Source organism: Panthera tigris, chromosome C1 (assembly GCF_018350195.1).
Source record: "Panthera tigris isolate Pti1 chromosome C1, P.tigris_Pti1_mat1.1, whole genome shotgun sequence".
In the NCBI taxonomy this organism is placed as follows: domain Eukaryota; kingdom Metazoa; phylum Chordata; class Mammalia; order Carnivora; family Felidae; genus Panthera; species Panthera tigris.
In genome coordinates, this window is record NC_056667.1 from 180,987,248 (window position 1) to 181,004,081 (window position 16,834).

Here is a 16,834-nt window from a genome sequence, read left to right on the forward strand (position 1 = left end):
AATGTAAGAGCTAAAACTATAAAACTCTTAGAAAAAACACAGGAGTAAATTTTTATGATCTTGGGTTAGGTAATGTTTTCTTAGATACAACACCAAAAGCATGAGCAACAACAACAAAAAATACAAATAAACTGGACTACATCAGAATCTAAAATGTTGTGTTGTAAATAATACCATCAAGACAGTCAAAAGACAACTCAAAGAACAAAAGAAAGTATTTGCAAAGCATATATCTGATAAGGGACTAGTATTCAGAATATACTGTTGAAAGAACTCTTACAATTCAATAATACAAAGATATATAATCCAATTACAAATGGGCAAAGAATTTGAACATAAATTTTTCCAAAGAAGATATACAAATGACCAATAAGCACATGAAAAATGTGTATGTAGAGATGAAGAAACTCAGATCCAGTTAATATAAATGACATACTTCAAGTTAGTCAGGTGGTTAGTGGCCAGTAAGGTCGAATCTTTTATAGAAAAACTGCTAACGGCCTTGAATACAGAACGACCTGGGTTTGTATCTAAGAGTTTACTTACACACCTAATCTCTTTGAGCCTTAGTTCCTTCATGTATAGCAAAACCTATTCCATAGGGTTATTGTGAAAGTTTAATGAGCTAATATAATATCCCTAACATAGAGCCTTGCATCTAATAAGCTATTATTATTATTATATTTCATTATCCTAAGTACCCCTAGCATAAGAAATCAATGGTATTTAAGTATGAAGCCACGTATACGTCTCTGGTGGTGTATCCTCTGCTAGAATACCTGTGATCTCATCAGGGCATCCATCTATGTCTCAGCCTTGAAGCGTACTGGCAACCCCAGCATTTGGCCTGGAACCCTCAATAAAGGATCTCTCATTTCCAAAGACAATCCATTCCAGTAGAGAACAGTGGTTAAGTCACATTGCTAGTGTTTGACTCCTGGATTCCTCACTTGCTTGCTAAAATTATACACATTATTTACCATCCCTAAATTTCACACAATGTGGATAATAATAATAATAATAATCACAGCCACCTCATAAATTGCCATGAAGTGCAAATAAGATCATCCATAGGAGAGTACCTAGTACAGTGCCTGGCATGTGGCGTGAGTTTAATAACTTGCAGGTATCATTGTCATCATCAGTATCACTGTCATCATTATCACCATCATCATTATCTCACCTGGCAAGCCTGATTTTGTTCTTATTCTTTAATTAATAGTTAATTAAACAGTATTTTATTTCTATTCTTTTTTTGTGAGTCAAGGACATGATTCACCCTTGAACTTCCAAAAAGAGGATACCAGATCTAGAATCCTGTGAAATTTCACCCAATTTAAATCCTTGGCTTCAAGTAATTAGAAAAAAGTCTCTCCCCAACTTGAAGACTGTTAACGTGCAGTATGAGCATAATCACCACCTTGTTTAAACAATATTGTGAAAGATCCAAGGCAACATGGGCATTAAGAGAGGTCGAATGGAGCAAATCTAGGAGCTATTTCTGGTGAAAGCACAGAAAGAGGAGGAAGTGGGGAGGGAGTCTTCATCTGTCCAAAGCAGAAATTACTATAAACTGGGGAACTACAGGTGACAAGTTTCATACATCAAACTTGTTTTGAGAACCTTCCATGTAAAAGGCACTGAGGTGGAAGAGAGGGTAATTAAAAAATAAATACAAGAACCCCCCAGAAAGGGATCATCTGCTTGGGGAGATAAAACATGTTAACGGCTATAGCATGAGACAGATGCAGATAGATGTCATGAAAACAATACAAGGGAAATTATGTGAGGATACAAGAAAGGACTGATCACTTACGCCCAGATTGCAAAGAGCAGCTCACACTATATGCTGTCCTTCAATGATGCATCTGAAAGTCCCCACCTCCTCGATGGTGGTAGGAAATCCTGTGGTACCTTCTACTACCTTTATTATGATTGTGAGAAGACATCCATTCTCCCTGCTCACTGGTGAAAGGCAGAATAAGAGCACAGACTCAGGAGCTGAACTGTCTGTGTTCAAATTGCATATTAATTGTGGGACCTTGGTCAGTTCACTTGACCATGCTCTGCCTTAGTTTCCACTTCTTTAAAATGTGGATAAAAACAGCAGCTATCTACAAGGCTGCTGTGAGCATGAAAGGAACTAATATAAGTGCTTACACCAGTGTGTAGCACACAGTCAAAGCTACGTACTGCCTAATGCTACACTGCTGGCTTTCATCACTGCCATCACAGGGGCATGCACATATGAAGCATTCAGAAGGATGTGAATATGTGCTGAATGACTATAAACGAAAACACAAAAAGAAAATGTGGCAACTGAGAAGAGAAGATGGAGCCAGGTTTTGTAAGTCTGAAGAGCTAACTTTGAAAACACTCTGCTAGAGAAGCATTTCCTTTCATGTAGATGAGGACTTGGATATCCTGTTCCATGTCAATTCTAAAAACCAGTAGTCACTGTGGGAAAATAACTTTGTAGTATTTAATAGTGTTTTATATTAAGTGGGGGAAAAGTTTACTCCCTTTAAATGTTCTGGGAGCAAAGCAATTCATTAAAAAGGGGGACTAGAGTGTATTATGCTAAGCAAAACACGTCAGTCAGAGAAAGAAAAATACCATATGATTTCACTCACACGTGGAATTTAAGAAACAGAACAAATGAACATAGGGGAAGGGAAGGAAAAATAAAACAAGATAAAAACAGAGAGGGAGGCAAACCATGAGAGACTCTTAATGATAGAGAATAAACTGAGGGCTGCTGGAGGGGAGGTAGGTAGGGGGATGGGCTAAATGGGTGGTGGACATTAAGGAGGGGGGCACTTGTAGGGATGAGCACTGGGTGTTATATGTAAGTGATGAATCACTAAATTCCATTCATGAAACCAATACTACACTATATGCAGTGTAGCATTTAATAAAATCTTGGGAGAAAAAAAAGGGGGGTGAGCTAAAATTTCAGGGCTAGAAAAAGTCCTATTAACTGCCTTGGAGGATAAGAGCTATGATATCTAAAATGCAGCCAAATGCAGTGCAGCCCTCTACAGACCTAGCACAAACATCTTCCAAATGTTCGTTCAAATTATTTCAGACAACTGGAAGCCAGTCATTTGTAAAGGAAGGTGGGAGGAATCACAGGGAGATATACCTGCTTCGGTTAAGGTGTCCAACTTAACTAAAAATTAAAGTCCTACTGCACAAAGCATAGATCAGGCTAATGTGATAAGCTTTCAGGCCTGTTTGATAATCCATTTTGTCCACAAGGCAATATAGAAGGGGTCTTTCTATATTTTTCATGCCAAGCAGCGTTCAAATGCAAACCCACCAGTAGACTGCAAGATCAACTATCTACCAGCCCACACTCAAGGTTCTTTACAATTCCTACAACTTTAGGTTGAAATTCCCAAATAAGTCCAAAACCTTCAGGGAATAAAATACATAGTTGCATTACCCACATAGCTGAGATAATGTTTACCTGTGTTTAACTATGGAAACTTTTATAAAGACTATGAGACAGAACTTGTTCTTAAGAATACATCGTAACTCTTCTTAAATAGTGTCCTAAATGTAATTTAAAACTTTTCTCAAGGTCCAGGGATTATTAATAAGCAGCTGTCTCCTGAAGTGTGTCTGGCAAGTTATGACTGGCAGGAAAGGAGGGCCCCACTATGTATACAAAAGTTCCTGATCTCCTTTAGTGAAGGATACAAAAATGACTTAGTAAGTTAAGTCTCTAGACAGAGCAGAAATATATGGCAGCATTATCTCAACTTGGGCTTTCCCTGGACCCATGGCTCTCTAATGAGTGTAACTCCTCATGACACAGGGGACATCTTGTCTGAGCTGAGAACAGATCTGAATTCCTGATATGGTACTTCTCTTTTATACCCAGGTATAATACCATCAGTATTTTCCTAAGTCTTTACTTGGACAACCTATGCTCTTCCATTCAGTAGAATGTTTACCAACATTGGGCTCTCAGGCTGCTGAACCAAACTTAGCACCAGCAATGTGCCATCTTCTCTGGGAGGAGAGAGTACAGGAAATGCCAGGTGGCCCTGCTTCCAGCTTCCTAGTGTCCTGGAAAGGCTTCCCTGCCAGGGACATAATCACAAATCCATTCTCTTTCATCTATTCTAAATTTCATGCTTGAGACTTCTAATCTTCTCTTGGCTGGGAATGATAGGTTTATTTTTAAAATTTCTAGAAATCAAGTCAATAGTTTCAATGAGAGTCTGAGGGCTCCTCCCATGCATTAAAATACATGCCTTTTGTAACATCTATTTGGACTGGTTATAGGTTCTCAGATAAGCTAGCTGGAAGCTGAGTTCAAGTGAATAAGATGCTACTGTGTTATTATTGCTAGGGTACCTTGAGGGAGGATGGCATTTATTGAGTACCTTAAACATTTCATTTGCTTTGAATGCTCTTTTCCTTATATGGTTTACTCCTCGCTTCATTTGAATCTCTGTTCACATATAGCCTTACCTGTGAGGCATTCCCTGGCCACCCTGTATAAAATAATTCCCCACTCCTGTCTTTCTCTAGACTCCATCCCCCTGTTTTTTGTTTTTTTTTTTTAATCACAGCATTAATCGATACTTGGCATGCTATTTGTTTATTTCTGTCTCTTTCCATGAGAATGGCAATCCTATGAAATAGCTGGCTTACCTGTTTTGCATTGGTGCTCTATAAACATTTGCTGAATGAATGAGAGAAGCATGGTTAAATACTTTAAATATCATGTCATTTTAATCCTCTCCATCCTTCAAGTCATGTATTTCAAGTCTTTTTACATACAGAGAAACTGAGGCTAGTTAATACATGGAGAGCATATGCAGTTAAGAGCACGAACCCTTGCACCAGACTGCCTGGGTTAGAGCACAGTTTGGTCACTTGCCCTCTCTGACATTGGGCAAGTCACCAAACCATTCTGGACCTGAGGCTTCTAATCTGTAAGTGGCAATAATAGTAACCATTGCCTTATGAAATTGTTGTGAGGAGCTTAAATATATCTTAAACAGCTCATGGCTCATAGCAGGTACTAAACCAGAGTTAAATAAATACAATCTTAGCTGAGAAACACCTTATAAAAATTACTAACGTTCTCATTCTGCTTCTTACTCATAACAACTTCCTGATCATAGCCCAGGTTTCTGGTTCATCTATCTATAAAGAGAGTGCAGATGTGGTTACTCTGGCCTGTGTGACACAATTATGCATTTCTCATCATAAATGAATTACTCTGTGAGTGCTGTTTCATATAACAAAATCAGGGTTCTGAACCTACATCACTGAGGTCATAAGACACACCTTGTATAGTTATTTACTGACCTCCTAGCCACCTTCCACAAACAACACCCCAACTTTTAAATAAACTATCCATCACACAAGCTGTACAACTGAGAAAGAAGTGTCACTGCCTGAGAAATCTTTTCTCTGATCAGCAGAAAATGGTGACTACAGGTAGAAGAATATCCAGGCAAAAGGGAGTATTTTGCCAAACAAATGTCCCCACACCTGTCTGCTCCACACACTGTTCCAGAACAGCATATCACTGCTTGTAGTAACAACCTGTAGTCCAGGTTTCACTGGAACCTGGACGGGGAAGGTTTCACCTCTCAAAAGCTCTCAGCCCTCCCTCAATGGCAGAGCCACTGCCAAAGCCACAAGCAGCCCGCGGTCACTCGGCAGCTTCCACGCGGCAACTCCCCCATGTTACCTTGCCCTGATGATCGTGTTTCATTTCCCAGCCCCTTGGCAGCTCCAGCTGTTTGTTGGCGAACATATTGAGGAATCCCACAAGATCTCGGTTATGCTGGTAGCGTTCAAAGTGGTGGGTGTCCCGCCGGACTTTGGTGATCATGTGCTTCAAACACGTATTGTTTGTAAACATGCGGTAGGCACTCTGGAGGAAAGAATGGAGAGCCCACGTTAACCGGCCTGGGACCCGCAAAAGGAACACACATGGTCCTCGAGGGCACATTTAGTCTTCCAGTGGGCATATCAGCTTCAACGTAACTCTGGACCCGCACATGGAAGCAGCAGGCTGAGAACAATATTTTGATGAAAATAAAATAGGAAGACTACAGAAAGTAAGGTATCTTCACTGATGAGGTCTCATTTCCTAAAGAACAAGAATGCTGTGGAGTCTCATTCTACAGGGGATGTTAGGTCCTAAAGTTGGTCTTAGAAAAAAAGCACACAAAGTCACATCATGTCAGACACAAATATACCACCTCACAGGGACCCCCAACATAGCCAGTTTTTTGCTCTAGCACTGGAAGAGATCACTGGTCTTTGGGTAAGCGCCAGATGAAGCAGTTGGCATGCACTTAGCAGCCAAGTTGTATGGAAAAATGCTTGGCCACATATTTGAATATTAGGAGTCCATGTAAAGGCCTGAGTTGAGTTGCAATCACTGAGACTCAAATCCAACTGAGACCAGAAAAGATCAAAGTTTTTCATCTTACACCTTCTTTGAGGCAAAATCTCAGAGAACAGGATGGCAGGCTGAACTGCCTGGGCTGTATACGTATTTTTTTTTCGTTCTCTATTTTTTCTGGGTGTGTGTGTGTGTGTGTGTACACATATATACATATATGGCTGAATTTATACAGTTGAAACGCATGTTTAATAAACTCCACCACACAAAAAAAGTGATTGTCTTGTGAAAAATGCTGTATTCTTCATCTCTATGATACTTAAACAAGATTCCAAAAATTGACCATAAACCATGGCTATCAACATATAAGTCGACAAAGATTCATCACATAATATCATGTGCCAAGAAGTAGAAAAGGAGTAACTGTATGGAGCTATTTCCTTGAATTATCAGACAGAAGATGATATTCATGAAATTACAAGGTGGTGAATGACCTACTCTGAAATTCTATTCTTCTCAGATAGATTCAAAGGATTCTTCTTACCTTCAGCTTCCCAGGCCACTAGATTGAGTCTGGAGGCCTTCAGGCTTTACTTCATAGGTTCTGTTATTTATTTCATACACTAAGGTAGATCAAAACAAACCCCAAAGAAACCAGAATCTCTGGAAATAATTTCATTTTAATAAACATTTACTACCTTTTCTATGCCCAGTACTGTGATAGTTATTGAAGATAAAAGATGAATGACAATGAGGTCAGTTAATATTGTTCTTGTCTGTCCAGGATCCCTCAAGATGTGTCATGTTCTGGTCAAAGCATTTTTGATGATGTGCATCCTTCTAGAGCTTTCTTATGTTTGGTACTTATCATAGAAGCTAGTGATGTTTGAAATGGAGGTTGCTCCCCAGCCCGGGCCCCTCAATCCCTGAATGACTACAGGGATCACAGAACCTTGATGACCCAATTGGGAATGACAAACAAACCTTTGTCCCCTTAAGCCACTGAGATTTGTTGGTTGCTATTATTGACATATAGCTTAAACTACATAAAATAACTTTTATATAGTTTTTCTGATTGACTCACCATCATGATATACTTTTTACTAAAATATTTTTTTTCCTATCAAAACAAATGGAAGAAAGGAAGGAAGAGAGGGAGGGAAGAGAGGGAGGGAAGGAAGGAGGGAGGGAAGGAGGGAGGGAGGGAGGGAGGGAGGGAGGAAGGGAGGGAGGAAGAAAGGGAAGAAGGAAGGAAGGAAAGAAGGAAGGAAGGAAAGAAGGGAGGAAAGAAGGAAAGATGGAAGGCAGCGACAGAGGGAGACGGACCACACTGAACCATCCTCAAATATTAGTGCACTAACTCCTTGGTACACCTGAGTATAAAATACTTTGAGGTTGTATTTCAACCTGATAATCTAAATGAGAGGAGGCTTTGATGGCTGTGAGAAATTGTGAGGCTCAGAGCACAGAACACTGCCAACGCAGGCAAGTCTACACAGAGGCTATGGGCAATTAGAGAGCATGAGAGAATAAGAAAGTGATACCATGAAAGCGGAGAAGGAGACTAATAAAAGAAGTTGGAGGTTGTCAGAGACAAACATTAGCTAACTAATAGTTTAGCCCGTGGCTGACCCTGTCTCGGTGTTTTATGCACAATCAGCAAGGCATCTGTTTTATGCATTTGGCTTCTTGCTGCAGATGTATTTTCATGGAAGCCATTGCAAGCTTAGAGGCCTGAGACCATACTAGCTTGAGTGGTGGTCGGCAATGAGCTTTCAAGTCATACATCCTAATCAGTCTCTTTGGGGACAAATTATCATGGGATAATTCTGCCAGATAAATCGTTACATTACCTGTTGTTCTAAATAGGTATATCTCTTGGTCCCCCTCATTTCTTCCTCCCCTCTCTAATGTAAGTAAATAGGCCACATCCCGACTCTATCTAGAGCACCAGACCTGCTCCTCATTCTGCTGAAGAAAAGGAGAACTTCATTAGGGCAAGAAGTAGCGATTAGGTGAAAGAACCTCCTTCCCAAGCTGGAAGTAATTCCAGGGGCCACACAGCTCTTTCAGTTCAGGAGTCTTATGGCTGATCGTATAATTAATTATGTGTTTTCATTTTCCTCCTCTCCTCTCAGTAAGACATACAATATAGGGCCAAGTTCAAGTGATCTGCTAAAAAAGCATCTATGAAAGTAAAATAAGTGCAAGAAAGATTTATTGGAAACTGGCAAACAATCTTTGGAACCATAGCTTTTTCAAGTCTGAATAACATGCGCAAGACTGTAAGTGTCTATATAAAACCCTTAAGGCAAATAGGAACATCCCTCCATACTGCTACATTTTTATAAAGAAACTATACACACACACACACACACACACACATATACATATGTAAATTTATTTATATATGTATTTATGTATATATACATGTGACATATATTTATACACATGTTATGTGTGTTTATATGTTTATATACATGTTTATTATATTTTTAATACATATTTCATTTTTAACATATACACTATTTTTTAATATATAGTTATACATATATAAGTAAATATATTTCAGAAAGAATAATTATACTCCATTTTATACAGAATTACACTGAAGATTCTAGCCACAGCCCTGTCACTCATGGACAGAGACAAAGAAAATCATTTAATCTCTGCCTCAGAGATTACATCTTTGCTCAACTGTAAAATGATTAATAATAACTACCTTGCTTTCTTCACAGGCATGTGAGGTTCAAATCCAATGAAACAAAGGATGTAAAACTGCTTTGAAGAGGTAAAAAATCACTATAAAAATACAGAGTAGAAGTAACTAAAGGAATATATAAGGGATTGTACCTATCATACGTATGTTATAACAGATGAATGATAGCAGTAAAATTGTTTTCTACTTTTAAGGTCTTTGAAGATCCTGGGCCAGCATCCCATTTTCTATTAACTAAAGAAGGTTTTCATAACCTTTCATTAATTATGTCATAAGCCCGGTGTTAAACCCCAAGGATACACACATGGGGATGAGCACAGCCCCATGATTCAAAAGGATGGTAAGGAACATTATAGGGAAAGGTGGGAGGAAGAGGTTCCCTTGAGGCAGAAAGGAGAGTTTGGAAATCGAAGGCCACAGTAGCAGTGAAAATACTGAAACACAGATAAAACTAGCAGAGCTAAGTATAAGAGGGGTCCCAAGACTTGAGAAACACTAAACAGGTGGGATTAGATTAAAAGAGTTTAGTCTTCTTGGAAGTGGACAACAAGAAAGCTGTGGGTTAAGAGAAAAGAGGCATTTCATTCTCCCTCTGTGGTTCGGTGTTTCTGGCTGAGTGAGGATCTTTCTGGTGTTTGGGCTGTTGTTTTGTTTTGGTCTTATAGAAAAAGATGGTAATGTGTAGAATGCAAAGAACGATCTCATCTGGGAAGCTGCTGCATGTGGAGTCACGAGTAGCAAGGCGAGTTGGCAACTGCTAATAGTAGATGAAACCCCTTTACATGATCTCTAAAGGATGCACTGTTTTCCTTTCATGTGATTTAAAAGGTCCTCTTCAATTATTGCTTCTCTATTCCAAAATTCCTTTCTTAACCTTATTCTTGGTTGCTTCTTGTTTCCCATGCAAGAAATGAACATCCAATGGCTGCGTGAATGATGAACTGAACTTATTTAGTGGAATTTTGTTAAAATAACATTCCTCAGAGCTTAATGTGTTTTGTTTAGTTAAGTGTGTTAAGGTATTAGAAGTGAAAAATATTGAGAGGAGTTGAGGGGAATGTTATTGCCATTTGGTGACAGAATAAGAACATTATATATAAATATTCATTTCTTATCAACCAACCACAATGCAAATAATAGTCAATCCTTTTTTTCTTTTTCTGGCAGGTTTCTTTCTTTCTTTAGTGTTATGGTGAACATATGTCTGGGATTACCTGGCCCAGTCTTGATTTCATCTAATTTGGTTCTTTTCAATAACACAGGCAAGTATATTAACTCTAAATAAAATCTATCTTTCCTATTTTGTAAATCCTTCATCAAGAATAGGTACTCTGAATCCACACTTGAAAAATATCATCACTGCATCTATAGCAAATGTCTCTCATATTCACAAGGGAACAGATGTGAGCATTCATATACCTTATTCACTAAACAAACTTTACTATGAATAAAATCAAGTAACGTTGTTTCCATAAGATGTATGCTGGGATATGGAAATAGTTCTCATACATAGTCTGTCTCCACTTTAATCATAAGGGATCTTACATTGTTTTCATCTAGCTAAAGAGTAAAACAGAGGGAAAATTTAACTTATTTGGCAAAACTAACTGTAAACTATCAACTCATGTATTTTGCAATAGCAGGAATTCCTGACTTGTAAGAATATATTTATGTATTTTTGAATATTTTTTTTCTCCATTAACTACCAAGAAGTTTAATTTTTTTAATGTTTATTATTAATTCTTGAGAGAGTTAGAGAGACAGAGCATGAGTGGGGAGGGGCAGAGAGAAAGGGAGACACAGAATCTGAAGCAGGCTCCAGGCTCCGAGCTGTCAGTACAGAGCCCAATGTGAGGCTCAAACTCGTGAACAATGAGACATGACCTGAGCCGGAGTCGGATGCTCAACCGACTGAGTCACCCAGGCGCCCCTAACTACCAAGAAGTTTAAATGGTAGAGTTAATGTATTTCTACAGCTTACTAAAAGGAGAATAATAATTTTTGGCGTGTATGTTGGAAACATTATTCAGTTACATATAAGGAAACGTATTTACATCTGACATTAATTAGACAAACACAGGCATGCCAACTATAAAAGACATGACACTAATAACTAAATCTTGAGTTATCAGAGTTAGTTTATGAATACAATATTGGAAGAAATCTGATCACACCAGCAGAGGGCAGCAGTATATATCTTAAAGCAACCGCAATGCAAAATTTGAAAAAAAAAACAAAAAACAAAAAAACTTTGTTTCTCAAGTTTTCCTTTAGAGTTATGACAATCATATGTCTACTTAATTTCATTATTTTCAATAAAAATTAAGTAAGTTACTGCTACATGAAATCTATTTTCATGAGTATTTTTCAACATAAATTGATTATCTTCAAATCATAAAAAGAATACTCCTTTTGTATGTTGAGCATTTTCAACAATATAAACAAGGAAGCTACTGAAACAGTTATAGATAATAAACAATTCAAGCAATAAAACACTAGATAATAAATCTTAAAATGAGGAAACCAAATAAAAGTTTGCTTTTAATTTCATCAAGTAATGCCCTTTTACAAAAAAATTTGTGTGACTTATTCCCATAAATTCATATGTTGAGATCATTAGTGAGATAAATCCTCCAACTTTAATTCCTGCCATATAAAAGTCAGGCAAATAAGACTTCCTAAACCCAACAGAATTTAAATCTTACAGAAATGCATAGACACACAGCACAGATCATCTTTGTAGCTAATAATGAAGACAGTTCAGGTTGGAGAAAAAGAAGTTTAAATGCTTTAGAGAGAGTACTTTAAAATCAAGACTGGCTTCCCAGTGTAAAAAGTTGAAACATGCCCAAGAAAGGGGAAAGACGATGAAAACATGAAGACAAAAGAAATTAAAAAAAACTTTTAAGCTGCTGAGTATCTTCATGTTGTTAAAATAGATGAGTTGTCAGAAGTCCAGATGCGTTACTGTTGTGACAAAAGCAGAGGGGTCATTTAACGCAGTATCTTTTTATTCTAGGAATTCCCAAATTATAGGTCATAGACCAATTGCATCAGAATCACTTAAGGAACCTAAAAAACAAACAAGCAAACAAACAAATGCCTAAGGTCCACTCCAGACCTAGTGAACCAGGATCTCCAAGGTTTGGGAACTAAGAATACGCATTTATTTATAGAACTTGCCAACTTTAAAAGCTATAGCCTTTTATCACAACCCAATAACTGTGAATCCAGCCTTTACTTGAAACACAGAAGTGACGAGGAACTTGTACCCAAGAAGGCAGCCTATAAGTCAAGTTAGAACTTGGTGATTAGTGAGGTCATATTGGTAGCTTAAAATCAGCTACATTGGGAGTATTAATATTACAAAAATCAGTAAATGCAAACCAGGCCTTGATATTATTTTGAGGGCTGCCTAGCTAGGTGCAGGCAAACGATGGACCCAATGGCTGGCTGGCTGTGTCTGCAAGCAAATTTTTTTTGCAATGTAGCCACAGCCATTTGTTTACATATTGTCCTTGGCCCAAAAGCCTTTCAGCTTTCATTTGTTTTTGCTTTTGTTTTGTTTTTGTTAAAGTGTGTTGCTTTTTTCTAGATGTAAGGTCCAGACTTAAGAAACTGATGGAGAAAATAAAATGCTAATAATACAGATTAAACTTCACATTGTGCTGTTACACTGCAAGTAGCCCGCACACGTGCACACGCGTGTACACACACACACACACAAATGAAGAAATAGAAGTCCAGTATTCAAAAGCTATTATCTGATTCAAAAAGAAGGTGCTACCGACCTCACTGACAAAGGAGTAGGAAGCTCTGCCTTGTGTCTCCCTTGCTTTACTGTTGTCCTAATGGTTAATGCAAATGAATATATTCATGTGGGAACTTGCCTGTGAACTACAATGGTAGGCTGGCTAGGGATACAAGACTTCAGCAAAAAGCAACAAAAGCATTTTGTGTATATTTTATCATTATTTTTAAATTGTGTGCTATACATCCTTCACTCAGTAAAATTTATAAGATACACACACACACACACACACACTTTTTTCCTAGAGTCAGTTGTTGAACATTTACCAGCAAACCGCTGAACACTACCATCCAATCAATTGCTCTTTCTTGTAGGCTTTCCTTTTTCTTCTCCCCATAGTCTAATGTATTAGCAAGAATGTCTGCTCTCGTTCCAGAATATGTCCCATATTCATCCACTTGTCATCATATGTACTGCTACTGTACTAGTTCAAGCTCCTTCTATATGTCCCCATAGGGTCTTTTCACTTGTCTTTCTGATATCAGTCTTGCCCTCTAAAACCCATTCTTGGTAAAGCAGCTAGCAGGAACTTTCTTTCTTCTTTTCTTTTCTTTTCTTTTTTTTTTTTTTTTACATTTATTCAGTTTTGAGAGACAAAAAGAAACAGAGCATGAGCTATGGAAGGGGCAGAGAGAGAGGGACACACAGAATCCGAAGCAGGCTGCAGACTCTGAGCTGTCAGCACAGAGCCCAATGCAGGGCTTGAACCCATAAACCGCGAGATCATGACCTGAGCTGCAGTCAGACGCTTAACCGACTGAGCTACCTACACAACCCTAGAAGGAACTTTCAAACCCTGAAATTATTCCCTACAGGAAATCGCTTTAGAATAAAATCCATTTAGAACAAAGTCCAAACTCTGCCAGATCATACTGAAGCCCTGCCCACCTCTCTGACCTTATTATATACCACATATATACCACTTCAAATTCTTTCAAGTCTTAGAGCCTTTCCTTTTCCTTGGCAAGGAAGGTTCTGTTGCCAGACCTTTACCCTCCTGGCTTCTTGACATTTTACAATAGCTTCAATGTAGCTCCCTCAAAGAGGTCTTCCTCTCCACCCGATCTAAAGCAGTGCCTCCAGAAGCTCATCCCCAAGTACACCCTAGCCCAGTGTACTGTACCTCATGCCACACTGCATAACTCAAATGGCCTTTTCTTGTTCACTAGTTTGTTATTTATAATCTACTCTGTCTTGGTTAGTAGTCTATTCCCAGTCCAGACTGTACCAGGCAAGTCACAGGCATTTAATACATACTGGTTGAGTGAATGCATAAAGGGCAAACAAATAAAGGAAAACTTGAGCTATCTGACTTCAAGTCTAAAGCTCTTCCCACCACAGCATGATATTGTCTTACAGTATCAATTCTAAATGTGAGCCCATTCTTCCTTGTGTAAAAGCCCCTACCATCTCCTAAAATTGTCCCATACATGAGTTTAGGTTCATGTAACCTAGCTTCTGCCTCCCTTGCCAGGTTCAGACCTGACTTTCAGTAGTGTCCTATGCCCTTAACACACCAGCAATGCCAAACTGCTATACTTCTGTACTAGTTCTGGTACTTCCATAATGATTATCAACACTGCTCTACAACTCCAGGAACCTCTGCTTTGCAAATGCTGCTCCTTCTACCAAAAGTGCTCTGGCCCATCTCATTTCTAGGGTAAGTTCCTGTTCAGTTGTTAAAACATATCTCAAATGCAAACCCACTCATTACCCTTCCATGTGCCTTGCCCTGAGTGAATCACTCACTCTAGCAGGGAGACTTCTGCAGCCTTCCACTATGGCACTTGTAACTCTGCTCATTGCATGGGGATGTGTTTCCAAGTATGGGACTCCTGGGTCCACAGTTGCTGTCATCTTTGTATCTCTAGGACTTGGTATAGTGCCCAACACGTAACAGGGAATCAACAAACTACTGCTAAATTGAATGCACGGTAAATCTAATCCCTCTTGCATGAAACCTGAGAACAGCTGGCATGCTATGCATTGCTCACCCCTGTCCCAAGTCCTCTTTGCTCCAAGCTAAACCTGTAAACCAGGAGGTAATAATCAGTGAGCCAGACAGATGCTTATACTTGTAAAGCAAAGCTAATGAAATAAGACAGAAATACATTAACATCAGTATATATGAACACACTGATGACCTCACCCACCTCACCTCTGGACCATAGTCCTGGTGATCGAACTATGCCGACTTCTACCCAGCCCTGTAATCTCTGGTTTTCCTACGGTGTATAATCTGTTGTGTTAAATTCCGTGTGTTCTTCTTCTTCCATTCCCTTAATGAGCATCCATGCCTACTTTCCTCTTATTGTTCACTAATTCTTTTCTATCTATTTTCCACCAAATCTTGCCTACTCTCTGCCTGTGGTTCCTCTCATGTCGGATGGTTCTTCTCTATTTCCTCACCTCCTAGTCCAGGCTCTTATCAACTCATGCCATGATGAAGGTATTACAGTTGACCCCTGAACAACTTGGGTCTGAACTATGTGAGTCCACTTAGATGTGGATTTTTTACAACACTCTTAAGATTTTTTAAATAGCATTTGCTGTTCTCTACCTTACTTTATTGGAAGAATACAGTAAATAATATACATTTGAAATGTGTTATTAATGGACTGGTTTATTTTATCAGTAAGGCTTCTGGTCAAAAATAGCTATTAGTAAAGTTTTTGGGGAGTCAAAACACAGATTTTCAACTGTGTGTGGGGTTGACAACTCTAACCCCTGTGTTGTTCAAGGGTCAACTGGATATCCAGCTGGACTTCTACGGCCACTGTTCCCCTCATTCTAAATCACTCCATGTGCAGCTAGGAAAACCTTCCTCTAATTACTATCTTCCCTCAGCCCTCTGAGATGTGTGACATAATGCCCCTTTTCCCACCATGTTACACCTAAACACCTGGCAGAGATAAAGAGCTACCTAGTCAAATTTAGAGCTATTTATTGCTACACTAGCACCATGATCCAAAATAATTAACAACTTGGCCAAACCAAAGCCCTAAAAGTATTTCTGGCTTCTTCCCTTTTTGCATCTCTGACAACCAATTCCTCACCACATCATAGTGATTCTACCTTCAGAATGTTTTTCAAATCCATGCACTTCTCTCCAGTTCCATGCCAAGCCCAAGGCTCCAGTCATCATTGTCTTTTCCCTGGACCAGGAAAGAGCCTTCATTCTCATCATCCTGCTTTCACTCTTGTCTTTCAGAGTTACAGTTTCCACGTTGGGCGTATCAGTTTAAGTGCATGATGGCTCCCCATGATCTCAGAATGATCCACGATCTGGATCTTGCTAACTTTCTGACTTAATATCACACTATTCCCCATTTCTATCATGACACAGCAGCCCTGTACAGTCTGCTCACTTTTCTGGTGTCCCTGTGCTCACTGCTTCAATTGCTTGAAATGAGCTTCCCCTGGCTTTTCCCATGACTGATGGTTTCTCATCTTTCAGCTCTTAACTCAAAACTAGTTCTTCTGAGAGGCATTTTGCAGCCATCTTCCTAAAGTTGCCCTTACTCTCTGTCCACCCTGGGGAAAGAACTTTACCTTATTCCCCAGCGTCTGCAGCACCTGCCATAATTTCTAGCATAGATCATGTTTTCAGTAATATTTATTTATTTTATAATAAATAAATTTTATAATAAATAATTTATTTATTTATTTATTTCAGTAATATTTATTACTGAAAATTCAGTATGCATATAAGACACATTTTTTTACTTCCATCTTTGTTCATGCATATCTTCCACCTAGAAGGTCATTCTACACGATTTTTACCAACTAATATCCATTATTTATTCTGTGATACAAGATTCACATCACAAAGAAATCCTTTCTAACCAACCAATTTCTAACCAAATGCTTTCCTATTCACATTCTAATTTTTATTCTACACACACACACACACACGCACACA

General features: G+C 38.7%; 1 protein-coding gene across 7 annotated transcripts in view; it reads right to left on the bottom strand.

The window, feature by feature from the left end:
* Positions 1 to 16,834, bottom strand: part of HECW2 (HECT, C2 and WW domain containing E3 ubiquitin protein ligase 2) — a 321,506-nt gene that overhangs the window by 89,228 nt on the left and 215,444 nt on the right. For all 7 annotated transcript variants that reach the window (XM_042994961.1, XM_007094709.3, XM_042994965.1 and 4 more), the window contains one exon: positions 5,720 to 5,905. In XM_042994961.1, coding sequence (XP_042850895.1) covers positions 5,720 to 5,905 — 186 coding nt within the window. The remainder of the gene's footprint in view (positions 1 to 5,719; positions 5,906 to 16,834) is intronic.